The sequence below is a fragment of the Pseudopodoces humilis genome, chromosome 3 (genome assembly GCF_049639895.1).
Source record: "Pseudopodoces humilis isolate 2021_Gansu_Grassland_sample_001 chromosome 3, ASM4963989v1, whole genome shotgun sequence".
NCBI lineage: Eukaryota > Metazoa > Chordata > Aves > Passeriformes > Paridae > Pseudopodoces > Pseudopodoces humilis.
The window spans coordinates 49,261,745-49,289,438 of NC_142202.1; the positions used below are offsets into that span (position 1 = coordinate 49,261,745).

The window sequence follows — 27,694 nt, forward strand, 5'->3', positions numbered from 1 at the left end:
CAAAGTGTAAATCTGGGCAAAAGTAATTCATTGATAAAGCTGAGCAAATAGTGAAGTAGTTGTGATCCTATGAGATGCTGGAACAAAAACAGAGAAGTGAGAGTTGCTGAAGACTTGTGGCCCCTAAGAAGAAAAGAGAAAACTTCTGTTCCTAGAGATGATCAGAGAGACAGATGAAGAGAACTTTTGCCTTTTAATAAATCACCTTTAAAATGACACCCCTTAAATTCATAATCCATGAACACACCTCAGAGTAGTGTGAAATGGGAAGAAAAGACTGATGGCAGAGTTTCCCAGGCAGCTGGCATCAGAAAAATAGAAAACCATGAAAAAAACGGTTTTCTTGTGAAAAACTCTCTATAAGATGACAAAAGAGAACTTCTTTTTCTCTACAAAGACCGATGAAAAGACTATTATATAGTTGAGACTGCTTTAACCACCAAGTTTTGTCTCTATGTTGTCAATTGGACAAGAGAATAGTTGGGTGGTGGGGGAAAAGGGTTTCTGGAGGTTTTATTCTGGTTTCTTATCCTTGTAGTTTTGTTAATAAACTTTCTTTACTCCTTTTAAGTCTGTTGTGTCCTTCTCGTAATCCATAGAGCAAGAAATTAGTAAGTTTTTTAGTAATTTTTTAGCTAGTGCTTTAAAACCATGACAGAAACAGACTGACAAATACTGTTTGTGTATCAAGTCTGGCTAGTATTTCATAATAAACTCAACTGTTACTCTGATCATTTACTGTCATTTCACTGGTTTTACTTTTCAGCCTACAAACATCATCTTTGCAGGAACTGGGATTTAGGGGATGAAATAACATTGTTATTCTGCTCATGTTTCAGCCACTCGGGTTTTCTATTTGTTCACGTCTGTATTTTAATAGAAAATTGGTAAGTGCTGTAATTATAGTCTGTTGAAAGCAAGTAGGTCAGAGCCACACTTTCCATTCCAAAGCGGCTGCTGGCACTGGAGAGACAGAAATACAGCTGGATGTTTTTAGTTGTCTGGGTGTTGCTGCCATTCATTAGACTTCTCACAACTGCTCACCAAAATACTTTCAGAGATACTAAATAAAAGCAGCCAAAGCATCTGTGTTTAAATGGTCCTCTACTCATGTATGGACATTCTCTGGCAAAAGATATTTTCGGGACATCATGCAAGGATTATACTAACTGGTGAGGGAAAATTTCTTAGAGCATACTGGTGACAATTTCTTCATGTAAATGAGAACCTGGTGAGAGGAGGGATCTTGCTGGACCTCCTATTCACAAAGAAAGAATGGGAAAGGGATGTGAAGGTTAAAGGCTGCTGCAGCTACAGTGACCATGAGATGACAGTGCTCAGGATTCCAAAGGGATTAAGGCAAAAAGCAGGATTGCCTCCCTGGGTCTCAGGAGAGCAGGCTTCAGTCCGTTTGGGAACCAAGAAGAATTCAGATATACACCCCAGTTCAGCAGGGATAGGGTTAGTAAAGTCAAGACCTGATATACATATTGTATGGGATACAAAAGGTGTAAAGAATCACTTTGATGACTACAGCAGCAGAAAAAAAGCAGGCTGGGAAAAACATGAGCCCACTGGTGAAGAGGACCTGGTGACAAAGGGCCAGGAATGTCTGAGATACTGAATCCCATCTTCATCTCAGTCTTTACTAGTAAGACTGGCCATAAGTGTCTGGAGCAAGGGAGATGTCCTCCTCCTTGCTTAAGATTCAGGTTAGGGATCACTGAAGCAAACTGGATGTACTGAACAAACTGCCCATGGGATGTGTTGGGACATACCCAGGAGTGCTGTGAGAAGTGGCTGACACCATTGCAAGACTGCTCTTAATTACCTTTGGAAGGCCATGGGAAACAGAAGATCCTGAGGACTGGAAGAAGGTAAATATCACTTTGATCTTCAAGAAAGAGGATCGAGGTGATCCTTAACTTTCCTTACTTCTGTTTGCATTTAAATTAGTGATGTGGTTTGTCAGTGGCAGTTTCTATTGTATCTTCTGTCTGTTCTCTTATTTATTAAGAGATGTATTATGGTATACAACTTCATGTATGGGTTAGGCGAGTGATCTCTCCTGTCCTTAGCTCAGCTCATGAACTTTCATTGTATTTTCTCTCCCAGGTCCAGTTGAGGAAGGGAGTGATAGAGCAGATTTGGTGGGCACCAGGCATCCAGCCAGGGTCAACCCACCTCAGTCAGAAAACCAGACATTTTCAGTGTTTATCTGACTTCATAAAGATAGTTGCTAACAAGAGCATGAATAGTTAATCTGTAAATACAATTTAGAGATGACAATGAGAGAGGACAGATAGCAAAGCATAGATGCTGAAGCGGTGTGTGAGGTTTTTTTAATTTTTTTCTCTTGTCCAATTATTTCAAGACTAGCACAGCTAGTAATTCTATGCAGCTCTCCTGGATTCTACTTTTAATAAGCATACTAACAGAGCAGGTTTCAATTTAAATGATACCTTTGTGTTGGCTGTGCCAGTTTGCTGCAGTGCTGAGACGCCTGCGAAAATGAGCTGAGCCAGCCCACTCCTGGTGTCTCAGAGGTGTTTAGAAAAGCTGATGAAAACACTACTTACCCTTTCTGAAGGTGGCTGCTGCACTTGCATGCAGCAAGTCTTCTTTCTTATGTATTAACCTAAGTTGTAAGGACTGTAATTTTTGCTGGTATGTGATGAAAATGGCACTAAAGACAGAAGATATGTTCCCGCAGTTATGTGAGCCAAGAATGATTTCACCTTTTCTATGCTCAAGAACATTGTTTGAGGAACACAGCAGCTGATGACTACTGAGAGATTTTTCTTGCTTCTAAGATGCAAGAGATCTCTTCCTACTCAAATATTATTTTCCCCTCTAGAAGTTGTTTAGTTTTTTTTTTTCATACCCCACTGTTACTAATTTACACCTTGCCAGGATTTGTAAGACTGATTTTATTGCTGCTGTTGTGGGAACAGAATTCTCAGCCATATGGCATGACATCTTCATTTCTGTGTGACAGGAAACAGAATCCATTTTTCAGTTTTGCAGTGCTACAAAAAAAATGCCTTCATGAAGGCTTTTCTTAGGGAAACTTCATATTTTGGTCTTCTGCATAAATCCAAAACTTGCCCATTACAGTGATATATTTTTAATTTGACTGAACTTAAGTTTGTTTGTTTTTTAAATTTTGTCATGTGGTGGGCTTCTGGGGGTTGTTTTTTGGTTGGTTGTGTTGTTGGTGGCTTTTTCCCAACTGTAGAAATAACAGAAGAGAGGACAGAACCCTTGACCCAAGACAGGGAGGTGCCACAGATTGTCATGTGCATACTGATGGTCTGTGTCCAGTATTTATGACTTAGCAGGGCTGGTGTCTCATAATCTAACTATTGTGGTTTTGAACATGTGAGGAGCCTTCTCTTGGTCCAAAAAGAAATAATACCACCCATACTAAAATGGTTGTTTCCCTGTGAAAGTTCCCCTGAAGATGAAGCCCCAATAGCAGAAGGATTTCTACCCTCTGATTTTAATTAGATGCATCAATGTTGCATCTTCTCAGAAAAAACAAACTGACATGTTGATAATACAGCTTAAGGGTGTTTTCTAATGAGAATTTAAACTGATATGCTATCAACCAATCCATCCATTCTGGGCTGTGCAGGAGGTGTCCCTCCTGATGTCTTACATAGCTCCATATTTTGGACTGAGTCATAATCCTTCTCATGAGAAGTATCAGGTTGGCTTTATTTGGCCTGAGAGAATAACAGCACAAGAGGCTGGTTAGTGCTTAAAGATAAAGGTTGGGTGAAGGGAGGAAGTGCTCACCATTGCACTGTGCATGGAGGACCAGAGGTGGCCACACTGTCCCCAACACCCTTGAGACAAGCCCTGTGGCTGGTGAGAAGTGGGTGCCATTCTGTTCCCTCTGTCAAGGGCCAGGACCTTTGTGGCACAGCACTGAAGGATGAATTTCAAGCTGAGTACCTTCCTTACAGGTGGCAGCATCACAGAACTCTGGCACCTGCTACCTTGGCAATTGAAGTACAGAGGATACAACTTGTGGATAGAAGCACTTTCATAAATTATTCCCAAAGTCAGGCCCTTTTACTGATCCATACCCCTCTCTTCTGCTGCCTCCTACTCTACAAACATATAACTAAAATGTTTACTTTTTTTAAAATTACAGGTTGTGTGGTTTAATACCACACTAGTAGTCTCTTCCTCTTAAGACACATTTATTGTTCCAAATACAGACCTTAATTTGACTTGGTATGTTACTATTTCTGTAGTTAAATTCATTGCTAACTGCTAAATCCCTTAAATAACGATATTTCCCTACAACTCATTTGTAAGCCATCCTTTCACAAACTGAGGGAATAGGTCATCACTTTGACACTTACGTTTGACATTTGTTAGAGTTAAAAGAAAAACAACTAACAAAACCAAACAAGTAAATTTTAAACCAGTGCTAACTCTTATGATAAGGAAACAGAATTGTCAGGGCTTTGGACTTTTTCTTTTTTTTTTAAGAAGTGTAGCAATTCTAACACAGTCATTAACATAATTTGCATTAATGCAAATACCTAAAACCAGCACAAGGTTGAAAATATACTTTCTGACTGAATACCTAATGCTGTGGTTCAGCTGAGCATGTTGACTGAAAGCCACCAAAAACCTGAAGACTAATTTACAGTTCTCCTATTTGACACAGCTTCATGCATTATTGCTGTTCTGTAATACATATACAGAACATTTAAAAAGAAAAAGCAGTATGCTTCTCAGTGATCAGATTTACTATTTGTCATGAAACTGAGAAAGATTCCAGACTAAAATCACTAAGGATGGAAAACTGGAGAAAATATACAAGATTTATGAAGAAAAAAAACACTGCTTACTCTCATTTATATAAACTCAAACCACACAGAGAAAAAGCTACGACATAGAAATTGACTATCACAGCTTGCTCATGTTAATCTTCAGAATGAAATTTTCAGCATTTAGCAAAGAGAAGATTGCTAAATTTTGGCAATTTTGGAAGAACTCCATACTTTTTCTCATGTTACTGCAATATATTTCTTTTATTTATTATTGTCTCAGAGGAAGAATGTTACAATGTAGTGTTTGAAGCAGCATTTACTTGGCAGCAGAGGACAAGGGATGCATACAAACACAGGCAGAAAAACAACTTTATACATAACCTCATATTCAGAACAAAAATAAAACCCACCAAATTCACTACTGATTTCTTTTTATACTTATGCTGGGAATATTTTTAAAGATTCTTTGCCTAGAGAATTATGTAGCTTGATAAAAGCCAAGTACTTTGCAGAGAACAGAATATAAAGCTATTTCCAATACTACTTATGAAGATAGGTCTGAGGTAGAAAGGTGGTCATGGCTTTCCTCTTCTGTAAAATATGGGTTTTTTTCTTCTCAGAAAAACTACATTACATTTTAATAGGAGCCAGCGCCTTCTTGTCTCACCTTGACAACTTAGCTCCACTTGCTCAAGACTAACACTTAGCATTACTACAGTGTTTTTCAGACACTAAGTCCTACATCACCTCTGAGAGGTAAAAGCACTATCACCCCCATTTTACAGATGGGAAAACAGAGGCAGAGTGGTTAAATGACTTGCCAAAGGGGTCAGAAAGAACTGGCACTGGTGCCAACAGTAGGTGGTCAACACTGTGCCTGAATCACTCCTTGAGCAGCAGCAGTTCAGGAGTAAATACTGTGGGTGCAGGACAGTCTGGCTGGCAAAACTTCACAAAACCACTGGAAATTCCTGACCTGCTCTTTTAATGTCCCCTAGCATTTTTTAATAGCAGTAGAGAATTTTACACCTCTTTCAATACTATTTTAAGTTTTTTCCTTCAGTGATAATTAAGAACAACACAGCTTTTTTTTCTCTTTACTATACATGAAAGATATTGCATGCGGTTTTACCAATTAAAGGTATGTTCTAGAATTAAAGCAAGTGTTCATGCAGCATTGTAAACTCTGTGAAGGAAGTAAAATCTCTTATGATAATCTTTAAACTACAGATCAGCTGATCAGTGCCATAACTTGCCCACAATTATCAAAAGTACATAAATAAATTATTTCAAAGATAAGGATGATCTGCAAGATTACAATGCCAAATGATAACATCTAAGTGCACTGCAGTTCTGGAGGAAGTTTTGTTGCTAATAGTATTGGAAAGGGCTTTCTAATTGTCTCTTCATTTCCAAGAGGCAGACAAAAGAAAGGAATCTCACAGAAATGAGCTTTACTTCATAGACTGTAAATTCCAAAACTTGAAGCAAGTTTGGCCCAGCAGGGAACAGCAAAGCTTTGTCTCTGAACAAAGTTGGGAAAGATTACACTAACTTAGAGGATAGATTAAGTTGGTTTTAGTAAGAACTAAGTCCTCTTTTTAGCTATCTCCTGATTCAAAGTAAAGTAAGGCTTAATAAAAATAATCCTCCAAATGGAGTGTTGGCTGGAAATAATGAAAAGAAAGTTAAAAATACCACTTAGGTACATAAGAATACTACTTATGACTTGAAATGAGAGTTTACCTTGTTTAACTGAATTAAAATATTGTATCTTGCACCCAATATTGTTAACCAGTAACAATAATGCAGATTATGGGAACTTCATATGCCAATGCTGAAAATAATGCAAGGATATTCTGAAATCTCTGTGGTCAGATGGTTAGCATATAAATAATCAGTATAGAATATTACATGTGTGAGAATATAACTAAGAGTATTTTACAATGCAAAAGCAAAGAGCTGAAAGGAATGTATAAATGTAACGTTTTGCTCCAAACTCCTTATTCAGTTCTCTTTACGATTATCAAAAAGAACGTATATAAAGCCCCTGCCCCTTTTCCCCTGGCTGTATATTTATACAAATCAGTGACAAATATTCCACTGCTTGTTAATTTACAGTTGCATAGAAAGGGAAGAAGGAAAAAAAAAAAAAAAAAGAAGGTACTATAAAAACAACATCCTCGTCTTTGGGTATTCAGTGTTGTACTGTTTCAAGTAGAACACGCGGTCGGAGCGCACGGCGTGTCCCGGGGTCCCGTGCAGGTTTGTGATGAGGCGGAACGCGCGGCCAGCAGGTTGCAGAACAGGGCTGTGCTGCACGCCAGGAAGCACTGGCTGACATCCCAATGAACACTTCACATGGCCTGTCGTGATGAGGAACAACATCAGTACCACGTGTCGGCACACACAGAAACTTCTCACTGCTCTGGGCTCAGTCAGCTCAGGACTGTGACGTCATCTTACAAAAGCCATGTATTTTAAAAATTTACATGTATTGGCCTGAGACTCAGCAAGTAACTGAGGCATACAGTTAAAAGAAATCCAAGTTTACAATATTGCAGTCCTTGAAGCGGTTGCCTATTCAGCACAGACAGCTTAATCTGGTGCCTAAGGTGCTGTGTGGCTCCTGATCCTTGTGCACAGTGCCCACAGCTCCTGATGGTGAAGCTGTGGGCACCAGGACACAAGGACATATTCTTTGCAAGAACCAGCTTTGATCTTGCAAGCTGATGCTCGCTTGAAGCTAATTGGTCCAAATAAATGCAAGCTGGTTCCATGTGGAACCTACAGAACCTGTGACAGTGCCTGAACTAGTAGAAATTTTCTATTACCTATGATATTCTGGAATCTGGCATTTCTGTTGTATCAGTCTAGCTCTCAAATAGATCTCTAGAAAAAAACATAGACAAAACCACCCCATCCCCTTTGCTTTAATGGAACTTTTCGCTGGCTTTGTTTCCAATGCCTATGCAAGTATGTAAACATGTCTCATACCTGTGGTCTGCCACTGAAACTTGCTGCAAATAGAAAGAAAAAAAAAAAAAAGGTTAGAAATTTACATGATTCTGCATCTTGACAGTTTAAAAACGAAGTTGTTATTAGGAAAATACATACTACAGAAGAAAAAAAAAGACTTATCTTTAAAAGACTAAACATTTAAATAGAAATGTGTTCTAGTGGTTTAATTCTTCACAAACTTACTTTTAATAATTTTATAGCATTATAATGATACAGCTAATAAGAATTGTTTCACTTTCATGATTTGTAGCCACAGAAACCCCTGAGTGTTGTATTACAGTAACATCTGTTTAAAATTCACTGTTCTGGGCATCACTGAGATGCACAGACAAGACTTCTGCAGTGTTGTACACCTGCCTACTTCTAAGGACCAATGACATAAACAAGGAAGGAAAAGGGGGAATTATATCCATGATCAGTGGATCTCACGGACAAAAAAAACCAAAACCAAACAACAAACCACAAAACAACTAAAAACACCATTGAAGGCATTGTTGGCCTTACTATATAAATAATTGCTTCATAAAGGACATTTGATATAAATACACAGATTTCAAGATGAATTATAACCTGAAATCCATGAAAACAAATAAAGCAAGTAAGACAATTATCTCTGTTAAACAGTCAAAATGGGATAAAAATTAACTGCATAAGGCTCAGATACTATTAACTCCTTGATAGAGGCTTTGGCCATGGCAGAAGAGACAAGTAAAGAAGAGGGTGAAGTTTCCTACTTCTTGGTTTTTGTTTTGTTAATAATTGGACATGTGATGTTTCATATGAAGGCTGTTTTGATAAAATTGAGTTCGGGTATAATAAGGAGGTTAAGGATGTTATTTTTTAAGGTTAGGAACACCGTGCTGCCTAGAGAGTCCATGGAATTTACATAATTTGAAGTCTTACAGAACAGATTTGACAACTGTCTGGCCGGGAAGAGAGATCCCTCTCCAATGGCCACAGGAAAAGGTGATGGACTTAATGACAGTCAGTATCTGTCTTCCTTAGCAAAACTCAGAGTGTAATGCACTTTGTTGGGAAGAGCAGACTCATAATCCTCATTCCAGGCTTCTAAAACATTTAAGATACGAACCTGACATTAAAAAAAATTTACTCCCAAGTAAAAGATGTTACAGAGTGACTGAATGAGAGCAAACATAAGTAGTACTTACTGATTGGGGCAAGGTGGTTTAGCCTGACAACAGGGAAAAAAAATCACATGAAATTTGCCTTCTTTTAATCTTAAATGCTCAGATAGACTTCACAATATGCATGGGCCATGGTTTTCACTAGCAGTATTCTCCTGTCTCATTCAAGGTGTTTGTTCATGGAATCAGAGAATTTTTTTTCTGTTTTACAGTCCTGGAGAACAGCCAGCATGACCAATGCAATTTACTTTAAATTGATTTGGGCCAAATGACCATGTAGCTGTATAGTAATTATAGCAAGACAGTAATTTGCAAAACCAAGAACAAATGCTTGAGTTGCACCTTATATTGATTTGTATACACACACCCTCAATGTGTGCTGAGCAGCTGCACTAGATGTTGACTTCAAATGAGATGCTACTTAGAATGAAATCCTTAATTTGCAGAACAAGGGGCTCTGAATTGTTGAACTCATCAAAAAATCAAAAAAGACAGCTGAAACAAGAACACAATTTTCTTTTTAAAAACACGCAAGGTGCACCTTATGTGATGTAGTTTGTCACAGCCAAACAATGTACGGTCAAGAGATAAAAGGGGTACTGTAACAGGGTTCACAGAGCTTTCGAAATAGCAGAGTTGAGTCTTGATGCTTCCAAAAGGACTGTGCATAAACAGCCACTCTTTGACCTTTGCCTTTTAAAACTGACCATTATAATTACATTTCATTTGAATCCTTTAACAGTTTTGAGAATATATCAAAGCTTTCACTACTGTTTTTCTAAGGCGAAAGAGCTGAAATATATATATATAGAGGGAGACATGTATATACATATATGTATATGCATAAATGTATTTTACAAAACCCACCAAAATACATGAGACAGCTCCTCACATTTGCAAGTACAGAGACACTGGAAGGAGGAAGAGGATCAGTGGAAATGTATGTCAGCTGATAAAAGACATGCATAGAAACAAGCTGGTTTTCCTTTTGTTCTCTCTTTAATAGACACTGAATAAAACATCAACTTTCAATGCATTTAAGCAGGGAAAAGTGTTATGTGCTGCATTCTCAGATGTCCTCTGGTCTATTTAATAACTAGTTCAGTAATTAGTGTAAGGACTTTTTTTTCAAACTTTATTACAAAAACTGCATTCAGAAATTCTGACTCTACTTAATTCACTTAAGCACAAAAGCTATCAGCAGCTAGTGAGATTCTAGATGTCCTTCCCCTTATGTAGGCACCACTGAAAATTCCACATTGAGCTACTGGCTTTTCTTATAGTGAATTGCTTCCACTTAAAACAAGAACATTTATCTACCTTCACAAATAGTGTCTATTGAGGAATTTTAAGGGACAGAATTATATAGCTTGCATATTTACACAAGAAATATCCTCAGAGATATTTACTTTCCTAGTCAATACCACAAGAATGATTTTTTTTTTCCAAAAGACTATCTCAAATTAAATATGATTCTCAGAGACATATTATGATGAACTTACAGCAGCAAGCTGGAAATGTGTTGTTGATTTGCTCCATAACATCTGTTAGATCTGTGTTGGTATCATGAGGTGGAACTAACAAGTCATCTGCAGATATTACAACAAAAACAGGAATTTTGTAACAAGAGGAGAAAAAAAAGGACAACAACATTCTAAAAGGCATTCTTAGCCAACCTTCCAGTTAAATACTCGTGTGTATTTCCAGGGAAAAGAGTACCTGACACCTTTGTACTGTGCAGGAACTATCATTGATAATTGCTAGCCTTGGGAGAGGACATGAAAGTTACATTATTGATTTGTTGTTGTATTAATTTCTCTTTTATTAAAACTTAACCATTGCATCCAGGATTTAAATAGAAGTTACCAGCACAGAACAGTATATAAAAATTTACAGTTAAAATAAATAAAATTACAAGATGATGGAATTAAACTCAGTAGCTACTCAATTAAAATTCTATTCCAATTGCAGATGATTTGTCATGTAACTTTCAGAGTGAATACACCATTTTTCCTCTGAAAAAATCCCAACATTTATCTTTTAAATGGACTTTATTCAATATGTACCAGCCTTTTCAGTAGTGCTAAAATCCTCCTTGCCATGTCTTTGAAAAATGATGGTTAAATTTAGCCAAGAGAATGGTTAGGGAACATAACTGGCTGTGTTGTTGGCAGTTTTATTGGACAGCATCTTTTTACTGCATGAAATCAGACTCCAAGAAGTTCAATGTTTTTCCAGATAAAGTAAAAGCATATGTTAATGCTGAATGAAAAATATTCAGACTGCAAGAGAATATTTTTCCTGTTTTCTACAGAAACAAAATAATATTCAATCTATAACACGTGGCTTAAAAAACAAAACCAAAACAGGCAGAACTTGTACCTAAGATAATTTGAGAAAAATATTTTCCTTTGTCCCCTACTTTTGATCATGAAATGGTCTATAGTTATTTCTGGTAACTCCTGGTGAAATTAATGAGTTCTGATGCTGGAGAATTTAAAATATTCTTTCAAGAGAGAACTCCCTTTATGTGCAAGAGCCTGTACCCATAAATATTGAATTATTCCTAAAGATGTGAACCTTTTGGGAGTGGGAACATCAAAATACCAGGATAAGCAGAGGTTACACAAGAATTTTTAAAGCAGACAGCAAGTGTAGATTACATGATTTGGACATTTGGTCCTGTATCTGACAGGGGTCCATGTGTGTACTGTAGGACAAACAGCTCTTGGCCACTTCAGTCCGATGAAGTCTGGCTCCCCTTTCAGTGAGGATGGATTTGCCCAGTAAATTCACTTGGTGAGAACAGATGGAACCAAGGAGTCTATCGACAAAAGTCTGTAATTCAGAGTCACGTGGATCCTTGGGACACTCCCGCCCTTCACAAGCACGAGGAAGCAACACCTCCAGCTCCAGTGAGCAGAACCATCGCAAAGATCTGCTCCTTTTTACAAATCTTTCCAGAAGGTGCCAACAAAGCTATCCAGTAGTCACCTATGGGCTCATGAGCACATTATCTGATGTGAACACTCACCTGTCTGATGGAACTGTGAGCCTGTGTCCTGCTCCAGCGGGAAGCCGAGGACAGAGTGCTGGGGTGAAGCACAGGGGGAGGCGCCATTGACCCGGGAATCTGACTCGGGCTACATTAAAGACAAGACACAGATTTATGTTACTTGTATCCTCATAATTTAATTGTAGGCTTGTATGCAGACATCTTGTTCCTTTCCTTTTTTATGTGCTCTTTCTTCTTTGTTCTCCAAACTACTGAAAGTTGGCTTAGGTCTATACAACTAACGAAGGGGAAAAAAACATGAAAAACTAATCAAGAACTTGTTAAATGAAAATTTAGACTTAAGAACAGCTCTTACAAGACCCAGCTGATGGTCTTGTTAAAAACAACGTTCTATTGTATCACAAAAACACAATGTAATGTACAAAACACACAGTATACCGAGGTTCCCAGTCCAGCTCTGCAGAAAGACTACACAATGGGATTATATGGGTTGTATTTATCTGCAGGAGTATATACACACATACACGCACACAAACAGGACATTCAGCTAGGGGCCCATAAAAAGCTTTACAAGGATGACTAGGTATGCTTAGGAACAACTGTTCAATCATGAACAGATTTGTAGAACTCCAGAATCAAATGAAGACTAAAGACAGATTTGAAACAACTTAATTAAATCTAAAAAGTGGTAGCCAGGCATCACTTCTGCTGATGCTGCTTTTCAACCATGTGGAAGACAGCAAATTTGCAGGGATTAGTACTATGTAAAAATCTGTGTTACATAGATTCCTGAAAATTACGAGAAATAACTTAGATACTTTGAAAAAAAGCTTTTCTGGACTCTTAACTTCACTTGAATAACCACTGAAATTGCTATTTCATTTAGCTCTAACCATGTGAGTGTTTGAGGTTATATTTAAGTATACATACACGGAAAGAATATAAGAAAAGCCTATAGCAGCTCAGAAATATTAGAAGGGGCCTTATTCAGGCTTTCCCCCTTCTTTTCCTTCCTTCTTTTAAAAATTCCTTTGAGGAAGACACTAGTAATACAGCATTTGAGCTCTGGAAGTAATTGTTCTGAAAAAAACAGAAATAAGTGAAATAATATTTATACCTGAGGTAGATGTAGCTGAAATTGTTGTTGCTATCACTAATCTTTTTAATAGCAAATCATGAAATTACTTCTGAACAGCTTAAGAAGCATGTTATTTAAGTGAATCTATCAAAAGCAGATACTGAAGTAATACAAAAGATCATTGCTTTTAAGGTCTTTTTGAAACTGAGCAAGTACCTAGAATAGCTATGAGACTTTTTGCAGAGTTAGAATCAGAACAGCTGTTGATTGGTACACAAGTTCGCTCCTTAGCACTTCACAGCCTTAACTGAAATACTCAATTTCTTGAGATAGCTTCCAACTTAACAAAAACAATCTTCAGTAAAACTTCTCTAAATCTCGTCTCTTTCAGCATAACAATATTAAAGGCCAGGTTTGACTAGAAGAATAAACCAGGAAATATTAGTCTGCATAGGAGACAAAGAAAAATGGAAATGTTTTCAAGCCAGAGAAAGATTTTACTGTCAAGACACTTCTATGAATAGTGAATTACTATCAAGTAGTTAAGTAATTTGCTGCTCAGTATCAGGCTTCAATCCAGCTAAAGAGTCTAAGTAAAATGAGTGTGGTGATTTTAAGTTGGAGAAGCCTGGGATAATTTAACCCAGGCAATTCCATATTGCCAGGAACCACTGTCTAAGATGTCAGAGCTGTAATGGTAAAGAGAAGAAGCAAATTCTCCAATGGTTAAGAGTCCCTTCAATACAGAACAACAAAACTAACTCCAGCAGTGGAGTCACTCCTTGCCCACCCCACAAACAGATGAACAGAGAGAATGTGAATCATCCAAAATGCAAACTTGCACCTGGAGTAAATCTCTGCCTCTGGTGCTGTTCAGGCAGCAACTATGAATAAATTGTGCACAGATGAATGAGGGTGAATGAGAAGACCTGTGCTGGACATATAAAATTGCAGCACAGCAACACGTAGGCTCAGTCAAGGATAGTGAGGCACTGCAAAGTCAACAGTTCAAGTTGATAGATAGAAATTAAATGCCTACAAACTCAGGTGGTGAGTCAGTCTAGGTACCACTTCTGTTGTGATAAAAGAACACTGCAGAGCACAAAGACTATCAGTGAATAAAAAGAGAAAGCAAAACATACTTAGAATACCCTACATTGATGTACTATATATTGCTGCAGCAGTCAGAATGAAATATTGCAGCTGGATTTAAAAACAAGTCAAAATGTGCAAAACCACCATCTTCTAATTAGATGGCATTGCCTGATTACTTCATTTTCATTTAAATATACTGATAAATGATAAACTACTGTGTAGTTCTAGTGACTGCAATAAAAAAAAAGCCTAAACAAACCAAACTCTTCTTCCAAATTAAGGACAATACTGTTAAGCAGCTGAAGAGTGGGGCTTGGAGCAGAAAGTGAAGGTCTGTAGTAGTGGTATTATTGCCTTAATATAATACTCAATGGATACTGGAAAATGCTAAATGCAAACCAGTTGAAGATGTAGATATATCGGCATATATTTATATGACTTAACAATTTTATTGTTAGAGAACTTGAGAAAAATAATAGTAGAAAATCACATTCTATTTGACTCCAATTATACAACACCCACAAAATATGAGCACTTCCATCTTAACCCACTTCAGGTGTCATGAAGTTCATGTATTCTTATTCAAAACAATGCAGCAGACAACCCTTAAGCCAGAAGCCAAAAGCTCTAGGTATTATTATACACCTGCTGCTTCTTCTTGAAAGAAATAAAAGCAGGGATACTGAGCATGTCTCTATAGAGATGTGGGAGAGGTTTCCAACTCCAGTCTCAGTGAGTTTTCAAACTTCTTTTCAGGTAAAACCAAGCAAGATATGAAGGGACAAATAAGTCCTTCTCCAGAAAACTCTGAAATTGTGGTTTTGTTTCTGTATTACAGCAGTTTTAACAGCATTTCAAAGGAGATATTTAATTCAACCAGTTTTAATCTAGAGTGCCTTATTTCACTATGCCTCCTACTGGTGTCTTTACCAAAGAAGAGCCTGTAGTGCTCTGTGGCTCAATGGATAGCTAAGGTATACCTGCTCTTCCCGTGACTTCTGCTACTTTTGGTAAAAAACAAAACCTCAGTGTCCCCAATCTGAATCACAAGAAACCTAAAAATGCCAATTTTACTACCACATTCATTACAGGTGTTTCTTCTTGCTCCAGTTTATGCTACAAAAGAAGCCAACTTTCCTGCACTCTTCTGATAAAGCTCCTCTGTTTTCAGCTGGAGAGGGAGTTGCAGCCCCTGTTTACTCTCTGTCTGATCATACAGCTGTTGACAGATGATTTTAGCTCCCACTAACTTCAATATCAAATTCAAATGAAACCTCTATTCAGTAGCTCAGAGAAAACAGAGAGAAATCCAAACAGACTTTAAATGCCCTTCATATAGGTCTCACTTTGACTTTGCAAATGCAGTATCTATAAAGGTTGAAGAAAGAAAAATGAGAATGGATTCTTTGTTTTTTCTCTGTCTGATTAACATGCTGGTATCTAAGCTGTCACATGCCAGTTCTGTTTCACCTTCCTTTTTGGCACCCTAATCAATCAGGCAGACAAAAATGACAACATTCTGTGACAGCTACCAATCCTTTGGGCTTGCTAAAATAAAAATAGTAGGCTAACCTCAGAATTGTGACCTGAAGTAGACAAATGTGCAGTGAGGATGCATGCATATTTCTGCTAAAGGTGCTCTCTTAAGAATGTCATAGAATGCTCTCATCTAGATAAAGCAGTTACTACATGAAAGTTTCTAAATTTCATTAACTCTCTATCCCAATACTTGTGTGTAGACAGACTCACTCCAATCTTTCGGTGAAAAAAAAGTCCCAATATTTTATACTCAGTGGTATAAACCAGTCAGGAGGCTAGTGGAGAAGAGGAATGGGGGAACTTGCTGTTGACAGAATAGATAAACAGAGACGGCATGAAATGCCAGCCATGGCAAAAATATTGCTGTGAAACAGTTGTGTCCTTAATACTAGTAATTATACTGTTGTTATATATTTTGAGATTGGGACTTAGGAGTATCTTTCTTGCAAGTCATCCATCTTATTAATAAGAAAAGGTATTCCTTCTATCCACTGGGACAGCCAGTAAAAGTAAAATAAATAAATAAGTATAAATAGGCTTCCAATAAAGTCCTTCCCCAAGCAGTGAAAGAGATAAAGGCTGTCCTAAAAGGTAGTGGCCAAGCTGATGGAACAACAAACATGCTGAAGAGTGGTCATTTTTTTCAGAAAGGGGGCAATAATGGAATTCAGTGCTACTTCATAATTCTATCAATGTCAAAATAAAATTCAAAGAACATTACTAAAAATTTAAATTATTTATAACTTCTGAATCCCCATCAGGGGAGTAGCTTCAGCATTCTGGAAATCGCTCGTAGAACATCCAGTAAATTAAGTAATGATATGTATAGAAATGCATATTAAAAGCCACAGATATGTATAATGCAGATCTTCTCATGTACTTGACTCTGTATGAGCCACTTTATTAAATGACAGAGGAGAAACAAAGACCTTAGGAAATTATACTTGGAACAATCAGAAGCACGGCATGACTCCCACAGAGACAGGACAATGCGGACAGAAAGCAAAGGAGCCACAGTATACAGTAAATGTGGTGTAAACAGTCAGAAATACTGAAAAAGGTCACCTCTATTCTACTTTACTCTATCTGAACCCAAGCAGAATGCCTAGAAAATTCCAAAGGCAGAAACTGTAAGAAAGAATTACTGTCCCTTCTCCCATCCATTTCATCACAACAAAAGCCTATATCCTAAAGGTGTTATTAAGAATAGTATGAGGATCCAAAAAAGGTTACAAAATTGTGAGATCATCCTCAGATACATTAGGGGAAAAAAAAAAAGGGGGAGGGTTTTAAGGAGTGAACAAATTTCTGCTCTAAGCACTAAGGCGCAAGTGGCCATGGGCTTGGCAGAATTTCAGTGTTCTATTCAACCATGTTTCTTTGCAGATTTTTCACTCTTTGAAAGACCAAGTATTGACCATATATCCTAAGATCCTTACTTTATAAATTATTAACAGTGCACCAATTGCTATCTTTCCTGTGAAATATTACAGCTACTCAAATACTGATGAAAATGATAGAATAACAGTAGGAACAAAAAAACCTACTCTGCTAGAGGAGAGAAGTAATTGAACAGATGCATCTAAATCCTATTCAGCCAAAACTGCGTAGAAAAATGACAAAGTCAACCAGTGAAACAAACAGCAAATACCTTAATTCCTGTAATGAGAGTATCATCTACAGCAGGAACTTAGGCCATTTTAATACCTGATTCATGTAGCCTGTTTCTTGGCTTAGTTAAATCCTCTACTACATACAGCCAGTCATCTGACTCATGGAAGGCAGGAAACACTTGTCTTACTGTACTCTGACCCAAAATGTAAAAATCAGTTAGAAGAAAACATTCATACAAATTTATCTTCATTACTCAAGCTTCCCCACATGACATAGTACAAACCTACCATCTCTAACAACACCTGGTGTATGTTACTCCTGTTATTTCTGTAAGCCAGGTGTGTACATGCTGACTTCCAAAGCAATCAGTGTTTGTTCTGCCAACAAGGAAACCCTATGACCTCCAGCAACCAAGAGTTGCTAAAAGTCTCTTCCCTCCAGCATTTGCTTGTGTGAAAGATCAGTTTGCTGTAGCGCATTGGTCTAAATATGCTACTCGAGAGGAACTGCATTTTCAATGTAATTAATTGCTCCCTTGTATTTCAGACATCTTTTGCCATCTGTCTCTGGCATGCTAAGGGAGGTGTGAGTGACTAATTGTGAAAGCAAATAAACATATTATTTAAGGAAAGTGTCTGGGAAAACAAGTCAAACGTGGGATGTGGCTGCCATCATTACTTGAAGTAGGGTATATATTTTCTTCCCATGCTTTTTAATTAATGAAAACCTATTGCTCTGTGTTATTCTCAGTGTTTTCTAAGTTCCCATGATCACTCCAGCACTTGCAATAATTTTCTGCTCATTTGACATTAACCCTGGTTTATACTAGAGAATAAGAAAAAATACCTCGTTAGAAATTATTGGTTGCAACAGACCAAGAGCGCACGGTGAAAATATCTGCAATAAAATGTCAATGACTTTGCTCCACCAAGAAATTCATTGTGCAGAAACAATACGGGACAAAGCGTACAAGTACCTGCTCGAGCAGCTGCCGTAGCCGGTGAAGCTGAGACTCCAATTGTTTATTGTGATCCTCCAATATTTGCATCCTTGCTTCCAGGCGACCTTTATGTTGCCTCAGGAGTTTAGCTTCAGCAATGAGCTCAGCATCTTCAGAAGCATGCTGAGGTGACACAACGGAGTCAGGAGGTGACGCAAGAGGGTTTATTCCTCTCCGAAGATGTTGCTCCTTTAGCTGCTCATATTCTATCTGCAGACTCCTGTGATATTGAAAAGTTGAGGAGAATGACGACTTAATCAAGTAAATGAAAATAAAAGACTCCTTACATCAAACATTGTTAGCATCTCCAACTAACAACACAAATAGCTCAAAGACAATGTTTTGACTTGTGTTCTATGGGGGATCGAGAAAAAGGCAGTGAAGTAAAAGTGCAACTACATTATTTCTTCACAGACACATCCCTCTTCTATCTAACAGAGCCTGGCTAAGCACAACATATGCCTTGATTGTGGACTGTTTTTTGGGGTTTTTTTGCTAAAATGAAGACTTCTAGGTCCCTCATCTTCCACAGAGTACATGCATGGCTCAAACAGCAACAAAAGACAATTCAGACACCAGTAGGATGATTATGAAACCTTTGTTCTTCCTCAAGGTCAGCAATGATACGCTCCAACTCTCCCCGCTCTTCCTTCTCCACTGACTTGAGTATCTGAGCAGGACTCTGTGGCTGACTCACAGGTGACTCTCCTCCCAGCGTCTGACAGTACTGCTGGATAAGGGCATGCTCATCCTCTCTGAAACAGCAAAACAACACAGATAAAGACAGAGCAGTAAAACATGTGAGCAAACATCTCTATCAAGTTGAGGGATTTTGTTTGTTTATGGAAAAAGACTAAGTGAGAATTAAGCCTAAAAAGCATGCTGGAAGGAAACCATATAAACATATAATGCACAAGAAAAAAAAAGATTCATCAGTAAAGTAAAGCATCAGTTTAGTTTAATCTACGCATAAAGAACAAATGCTGCTAGTGGTTTGAAAAGAAAGAGTGAAAACAAGAATCAGTCAGCAATCAAAGATTTTAAATATCTTAAAAATAAGTAAAACAAACAAGCATCTTGTAGATCCTTTTTTTAACAATATGTGACATTTGTGGAATTTTTAGGAGATAATTTTCATTTGCTCAATTTACCTAATAAAATTAGAGAAAAAAAAAGTCCCATTAAAATTAATGAAAAAAAGGTACATTTTTCTCCCCCTATTTTGATATACACATACAATACCTTGAAATTCTGCATTGGTAATAGATTTCCTTTTTAGAGATTCAGGGACAGAAATAAACTATAACAATGTCCTCCTCCTGACTCACATGAAATTACCTTCTGGTAAGGAGATACAGAAGTCCTGACACTTTCAATTATGCTTTAATACCTAAGTGAATTTGGTTTTGTATAGATGTGCCTTACTTTCCAGCAAAAACAAAAGTTGCTGGCTTTTCTCCATAAATTAAGTCAGATAGATAGAAAGTGAAAGATACCACATTCTTAAAACCAGGTTGCTTGCTTGGTTACTGCAAGAAGGATGAATCAACAACAGAAAAACCGATACTATTCATTTTTTTAAGAGATAAATTGCTACAGCAGTATAAATGCTGAAGAAAATTCTCCTTAAATTATCTCCTTTAATTGACTGCAAACCAGATACTCATACGTTATGATACCATGAAGTATTGGTACCAACTTTACCCTAAGGATCTCCTACAGTTAAAGCATGGCCAGAGCAGAGTGACACCCATGGGCAGTATATACACACATATTCAGATATTATTTAGAAAAGAGACTTTTCCACATTAAAAATATTTCATGTGCTAACTTTTTTCCTCCTATTGTCGGAAAGTGTCAGCTGTGAATTCTGCTATCCACTGGTTATGGAACAAAAAGTATCCTCAAGGATTGCCCTTGAAAACACATGCAAAAAATCAGAAGTTCATTATATGCAAAGTATTTATTTTCCAAATAAAAGTGTAATGGAGATTTTCCAGAGGCTTATAAAAATATCCTGTCAGTCAGTTTAACATCATTCATCACAGAATTTCCAAATGTACCATCTCATTTGAATAACAGTAAAACCAGTTATTTAGAAAAGTATACCCTGGAAGAAACAGAAGTTACTTCTATGGACAAAAAGAGTCTATAAATAAATGCATGTAAAAGTAAAGCACATTAGGTGTCTTACAGGCCATGCATATAGATCAGGGGTTTCCTCAGAAATAAGTTCAAACTCTTGGGACAAAAGGAGAAAATGCATGTGACAGGAACAGTTGTGTTATGACAGTCACATAAATACTGTTTGTGTAAAGAAAAACCTCATTTTATCCTTTTGAACCAAGATTTTTTGTTAGCTCAGGTATCAATATCAATTTAAAACATCATCAGTATTAGAGACAAGACAAAATAGCCAAAGATTAAGTAAATCCTGATTCCTGGTGTGTCTTGGGAAAGTACTTCTATCATTTAGCAAAATGCTTTGGTTCTTATTGCACTGCTTAAGATAAAATTTGTACTGAAGACTAATCTCATGGTAGAGTAACACCAAATTACTTCTTCCCAAGGATAACTATTCACTAGCTACCAAAAGCTATCGGTTTTCCACTTCCCAAACCATCACTGAGACTTGGAAATTTAGGCTCGTGCAATCAAAGAAATGTACATCAAGTAAGAACAGCTATGCCTGCTGAAAACAATCCAAACAAGAAAAAATATAGTCTGTGACAGTTCTGTCCACTGGATAAAAAACCTAATTATTGAGTTTTGCTTTTAAAAATTAGTAAAAAGTTTAAAGAAAATAATATGCATTCACTTATTTCTTAGCTGTCCTGGCTGTTGTCAGTATTACATTCATGAGAAAAAATGACAACATGGATCTTCCCTGCAAATGAATAAATTTAATAAATGTTTCATTAAATATATATACATATATATATAGAGAGAGAGAGTTAAATTGAGGTTGCATGTGCATTTAGGTCCTTAAAAGCAATAGTTACATCCAAGAATCCTAGCTGAAAAAGAAACAGAAAGAAGCAGAACAGTAAAGAAGCCTTTAACTGCTTTATCTTCTTCACTACTTGAGTGATCTCAGGGAAATTTATAATCACTATTGTTTGTCATTAATACTTCACATCTACTTGAAACTAAGACAAAGGTGAGTGCAGGTAACAGAGTTTGGATCAGGTCCCAGTGCCATCATTAAAACCTCACTGTGCTTCTCTACCCACCAGTCACCCTGACAACAATACCTATCCCTTATAATGAAATTTTTACCAAAGTGAGGTAACCCCTCTGGGGGCTCCCAACTCTGCAGGGCACAGGTCTCCAAAAGGTGCAGAGTACTCTGTGACTGAAATGGCCACAGCAAGCCAAAAGTGCCGGCAATTCAATGTCACACCTTGGGCAAGCACAAAAACAGAGTTAAAGCAGGCAGGTGAGGGAACACAGCTTCATCTTCCAGGCTTCAAAACACTGTTTACATGTGAATTTAGGTGATACTGTGTGACTACACATACAACCTTTTGAGCAAGGGTGTTGTTGATGTCAGGAAATGTTCACTTAATCTAGTTTAGTCTGGTTACTTTAATTAGGCATCAAAAAGCTGCTATCTACATTTTGAAATGGTGAAATAGTTTATAAGCAAAATTTCGAACATCTAAACTGGATCTTTTTTAAAATAGGGCTCTAAAGCTGGATTTATTATATTTATTGGAATTTTTTATATCTGAGATTCTTTCAAGATTTTGCATTAGGTGTAACCTCATTTTTTAATGAAACCTATAAATGTTTTAAAAAAGGAGTTTACACAGTAAATGCTTATATACTCTTGACTGTGTTGTGATCCAGATTACATCAACACAGCTAAATACAGGTAACTATATATTTGGTCTCAAAGTTATTGAGTCCAGAAAAAACTTCATTTCCCTTCTCTCCCACTGGTTCAGAGCCTCAGAAAGCCTACTGGAGAGACTGTGAATATTGATTGTTCTTTTTTAGGCATCACACGTTGCAACTGACAGCACACTTTTTCACAGGCACTTGATAAAGGAAGTCTTCTGAAGCAAAAGTGTATTTCTACCATGTGTCCTCTCTTTGGTTTGTCTTGCAAAATTACTAGTTTGAAAAAACACAACCTTGAACCTGCACCAACAAACTTCATGACTGTAATTAGAATAGATTCATTAGTAGCACAGGAGTCCCGGGACAGGGCTTTAAATGACCTACAACATAAGGTCATTGATCTACGCCAGGCAAAAGTTTTCATTTTAAGAATCTGGGACATTGTCCTGTAGACGTGGTAGGAGATGGCAATCAGAAATCAAAATAAAAGTATCATGGTAAAGTTTTATTGCTCACTCTTTCTTGGTGGTTATTTTATTGAATAACCTGTGTGCTTTGAGAAACAACCAGAAGTACACAAAGTCCTTTGACAGCAGAGGCTGTTGCTCCTATTCTGCATTTCACCACAGTAAAAAGCAGCAAACAAGCTATCCCAGAAGGTCAGACTTGAAAGAAGTGCATCTCAGAGGAAAAGAACACCCCAACAAAGAAGCCCAGGAAAAACAGTTTTTGAAGTATCCTACTCTCTTTGTGGACATATATTTTCAAGATGTTTATTCCAAAACATGCATAGTGCATAGAGAAAGTAAGAGGCAAATAAACTGCATATAACCTCCCTTTTATTTTTCTATGCTGTAGAAAGAAAAATTCCTATTTCCTGACCATCACTTTTCATCAGTGAATTATTTTGTAATTATATCGGATTAAAAAAACTAATTGCTCAGTTGGATTTAAGATAGGAAGATGCAGCTATTTGAGAACTTACTTCCTTGGCAATTTTCATTTTTCCTGTAGCTCTCATATTAAGCACCATGGGTTCTAGTCCAAATAAAATGTACCTTGACCTACTGATGCTATATAAGACATCCTAGAATAAGGATGAAAAAGGTACTCAAAAATACTTAGTTTAATTTTTTCTTCTTCTCCTAATTTTACCATCACATGAAACAAATTTCTTATTGTGACAAGATACCTTTTAACCACTTTATATCATGTCACAGGATTCAATTACTACATACTGGGCCGCCAATTTGACTTGCATCACATTAAGTAGCAATGCCAAGTGAAAGTATCAATGGCCTTCATTTCTGAAACTGTTCCTGCTTCTGAACCTGAGTACAGAGTTCCCTAACAAATAAAATTTCAGGTATGTTCCAACTCTGCCTTAGGATAAGCATGAAATAGCATCAACAATGCTGTGGATGTGAAGATAACTGGTAGTAAAGGCACTAACCAAAAAACAGCTATTAAGCATCTGCATTTATTCTGAAAATATGTATACTATGCACAGTGCAATTCACTTTGGTATGGGCTGGATAGGATAGCTCAGACATTACAGGAATAGGAGAGTTACACTCTTGTCCTATTTCTCTAACAATTTTGATTTTCATTCTACTACAACATGATTTCTCAAACTGTGAGGCATAGCTTTCTGTTAGGAAATGATTATTTATCATCCTTTGTTGTAAAGATTTAATTTTTTCCTTATGCTTATCTTCATTTGTGAATAAGTAAGTCTGCTTTAAAGATAGAGATGATATTGCATTAATTAAAGCCAAAATCCATCACAACATTCTAGCCTAAACATTTAGAACTGTCTAACACAAAGAGAAGATGACATGAAAGGAAAATATTTCTATTCAATGTATTTGTACTAGAAAATAAATTCATGAGAGCATTAGAATGTTTTTAAAGAAGCTGGACATACTACAGTAGAGACTGTGCCTTTTTTTTTTTTGCTATCTGCAACTATTTTTCTGATTAAGGAAAAGGCATTTTTTAATGAAATTCACATATCTTTTGAAAAGGGGAGGGTTAGCAAAACTTAGTCAGAGAGACAGAAGTCACAATGACATTCAAGAAAGCAGGTTAGTTAAAACACAAGAATTATCTTTGATGATTGCTTTCTTAATCAAATGGCATATTGCAAAACATTCCTGAAAATAAACTCATTATGTTTAACTAAGCGCAGAAGTTTTCTTATTCAAATGCAGATGAAGTTCTTACATATAATCTCCGAAGAATGAAGAGTGTTAAAAGTATTGTTGCTGAGCTTGTGACCCTGACAAGACCAAAGAAGTAACTTTCAAAATCAAGTGCAGCACTGCCTCTGTTCTATATTCACAGTAAACTGAAGGACTCTTCAGGACCAGTGATAAGATTATGAAAAAGAAATCCAATTATGAGAAGCAAAGAATTTGGTTTCCAGACTAGCAATTGTTCCCCGAATGTTTGAACTTACACTGTAAAAAAATGTAGTTTGGGGGTTTACATCTGAACTGAAAAAAACATGTATTCAACATTTCAAATTGCTCCTTTGAATTCTATCCATATGAGAATGGTTACACCATCTCCATTTCTATGTTAAACAGTATTTTAAAAAGTAATAAATTTGAACTATAATCCTAAATTCCCAATGTTCTGGCAACTTCTGATCCAAACTGGGATACAAACTTCACAGCTTTGTAGTTCCCTGGAAAAACATCTTCATCAAAAAGGGCTGTCAAGCACTGGAACAGGTAGCCCAGGGCAGTGGTTGAGCCACCATCACTGGAGGTATTTAAAGGAGGCAGATGTGGCACTAGGGAACATGGTTTAATGGTGGACTTGGATAGCTGGATGAATGACCTTAAAGGTCTTTTCCAACCTAAATGATTCTTTGATAATACTTTAAACTTTAAACCACAGACCTTCAGAATCTTGAGTACTTCAGTACTTACGCCTTAATGAGAGCATGCATTGTAATCTGCAAATAAAACAGAACTACAAGGTTACTTGCCCATATTTTGTTTGTGTAACAGTCCCCTGATTGAAATCCAAATTCAGAGGTACCTATCACATGTTGGTACACAAGTTTCCATATTAATTCTTTTTCTAAGGAAAAGGAATGGAGGGAAATTGCTTTAAAAATCAACAGTTGATTTGCCAGTAAAAATAAAGCATACACCTCCCCCTTTTGCTATTGGGATGGATGGTTGTTTTGTCTTTGCGTATGCGTAGGCTCATTAATTGCAAAATACACAACTCAAGTGTATGAGCATTTAGCTGCCTTCAAGTTTCCAGCTTTGCTCTTCTTTTTTTGTGGAAGGTAAATCAAAAGGGAATATTCTGGCTGCATTTTTCTCGCTGGAGAGGGTGCCAATGACAGAAATACATTAAAACAGTTCACATGAAAAAAGGTTTTATTTGGTATGTAAATACAGTTAATCAGGAAAGAGGCAACAATTAAACGAGGTCACATGCTTCTTTCAAGCGAAGTATTTTAAAGCTCAAGCTGTTAGTATACTCATGGATCAAATAATTTCATTATTAGATTTTAAATTATTACTTATTATTGAACTATTAACTATTACTGAGACCAACAGCATTTTCTAACTAAAGCTGAATGAGAACAATTTCAGTTTGCCTCTTTAAAAGTGCTGTTGGTATTTGTTAATAACTTAGAAGAGTCCTACAATGCTGATTTAATTAACTGAACTGATGATAAAGTGAGGTTACATTGGTTTCTACATTAAAAAAAGAAAAAGTATTTACTTCATCAGCAATTCAAGGGGTTCTATGTTTTTCAAGCATAGAACCAATGCATTTTAATTAAGGTTTTTACAATAAAAGGAACACATAATTAAAAAAAAAAAAAGGTAGAACTAATGTAGGACTATGTTTATTACATAGGACAATTCCAGGCACAAACATATGGATCAGCAGCCAGAAAACTGAAATATAAACTAGAAATAGCAACACTGTTCTGGCTCTGAAGCATCTTCAAAGTACAGAAGTTTGTTGTGTTTTTTTTTAAAAAAAAGTTGTCCAGGGTCTAGCAAAAGCCTAGAAAGGGATTTATTTTCTTTTATACTGTGATAAAAGCAGAAAAGGAATACAAAGTAGAACCAACAGGGCTGTGGCCTTTTCCTAGTCACATGAAGTATCCTCACTCTTGAAGCAGAATGTCTGACAAACACAGAGTTCCCACACACCATCAAGTGAACATCAATTTCAACAACTGGTGCTCTGAATAGCTAAACTTATGGAGGCATCCTTGGGCTTATACTTATTAGCTGCTCTCACTGGGACTAAGTTCTGTGTTAGAACTGCTGAAGAGTACACCATGAATGTATAAGCAAAGTTCCTGACAGCTGCAATGACTCTGAGCTACTTACACGCTTCCTGTGGTGGAGCTGCTGTCCATGAGGAAGGAGCCGTTGGTCCTTTCCATCTGCGCAAGCCTGAAAGGCAGGGAAAGACCATAACTTTCAGACAACAGGCTGCACAATTTCACCAGAGGCACTGTGAAAATCAATTCTATTTTGAAACACCTCAGATATGGCAATCTTTGTATACATGCTTAGGAATAGAGCCTTAGATTTTGTGATGAAAACCTATAATCCAGAGGACTTTTATGAGAAACTTGGGCTATGATTAATTAATTCTACTTGCCAAACAACAACAAAATTGTATTTTCTAACTCTAGTATAATTATCATTAGCATCACCACAACTCTCATGGCAAAATTAAAGAGATGTTTTCACAGATGGTTTTCTTTTTGAATTTTCTAAAGCTGGACTAACAAAAGAGGATGAATCCTTTTTAAATATAGCACATGCAACATCTGAAATTACTCTTGGCACATAATACCACACTGTGGACAGACAAGGCCTGCAAAACAGCACAAAAAGCAATATAATTACAGAGAATCGTCGCCTAGAGTTCCTCGTTTTGGAAGCAATTAATCTAAAAAGACCAGATTATTAGACTGTATATATAAGGCCTTACAGTTCTTTAAAATCAAAGCAGAAATTTTCTATCCAAGTTTCAAGAAAAGATGTACCCTATGTACATAAGAGACATACATAAAAATTTAGGAACACTTAATGCTCTACATATATATTCAACTGCACCAAATATGCCTATTTCCAAATATACCTTTACTATAAAAGTATCTTCACATATATTTTTGCAAGTGCATTATGCATTGCTACAGACATCTTCAAACTTCCTTTTGAAGGAAGTGTTCAAGGCCCTAAAGAACAGGAAACTCTGGTGACTTCTTTTAGAATGGTGCAAATTTGCCCTTCTGTACATTTGTCACTATTCCTGAGGGTTGCAGAAGAATAATAAATGAAGGCACACACTGAATGTCATTTTGATTGTCTATTCCACCAAGGCTGGGGTGAGACATTGTGCTCCAATATCTCCCCTGAAGGGAAGAGAATCTCTGAAGTGACTCAGGACAAATCACATCATCTCTGCTCTAGGGCATCTCAAACAAATCTAGCTCACAGTGAGTAACATGCTTACAAGTCACCTTTATAAAGGTGCTAAGCTCAGCAT

The 27,694-nt window shown here is 36.9% G+C and overlaps 1 protein-coding gene across 4 annotated transcripts in view; it reads right to left on the reverse strand.

Moving 5' to 3' along the window:
- Nucleotides 1–5,044: 5,044 nt before the first annotated feature.
- Nucleotides 5,045–27,694, reverse strand: part of UTRN (utrophin) — a 348,412-nt gene continuing 325,762 nt past the window's right edge. For 3 of the 4 annotated variants that reach the window (XM_014263434.2, XM_014263436.2, XM_014263433.2), the window contains 7 exons: nucleotides 26,524–26,589; nucleotides 18,898–19,056; nucleotides 18,278–18,521; nucleotides 11,994–12,102; nucleotides 10,462–10,548; nucleotides 7,791–7,813; nucleotides 5,045–7,159 (listed from right to left, as the gene is read on the reverse strand). In XM_014263434.2, coding sequence (XP_014118909.2) covers nucleotides 7,151–7,159; nucleotides 7,791–7,813; nucleotides 10,462–10,548; nucleotides 11,994–12,102; nucleotides 18,278–18,521; nucleotides 18,898–19,056; nucleotides 26,524–26,589 — 697 coding nt within the window. In that variant the 3' untranslated portion in view covers nucleotides 5,045–7,150. The remainder of the gene's footprint in view (nucleotides 7,160–7,790; nucleotides 7,814–10,461; nucleotides 10,549–11,993; nucleotides 12,103–18,277; nucleotides 18,522–18,897; nucleotides 19,057–26,523; nucleotides 26,590–27,694) is intronic. The other variant, XM_014263435.2, reaches the window with a different exon arrangement.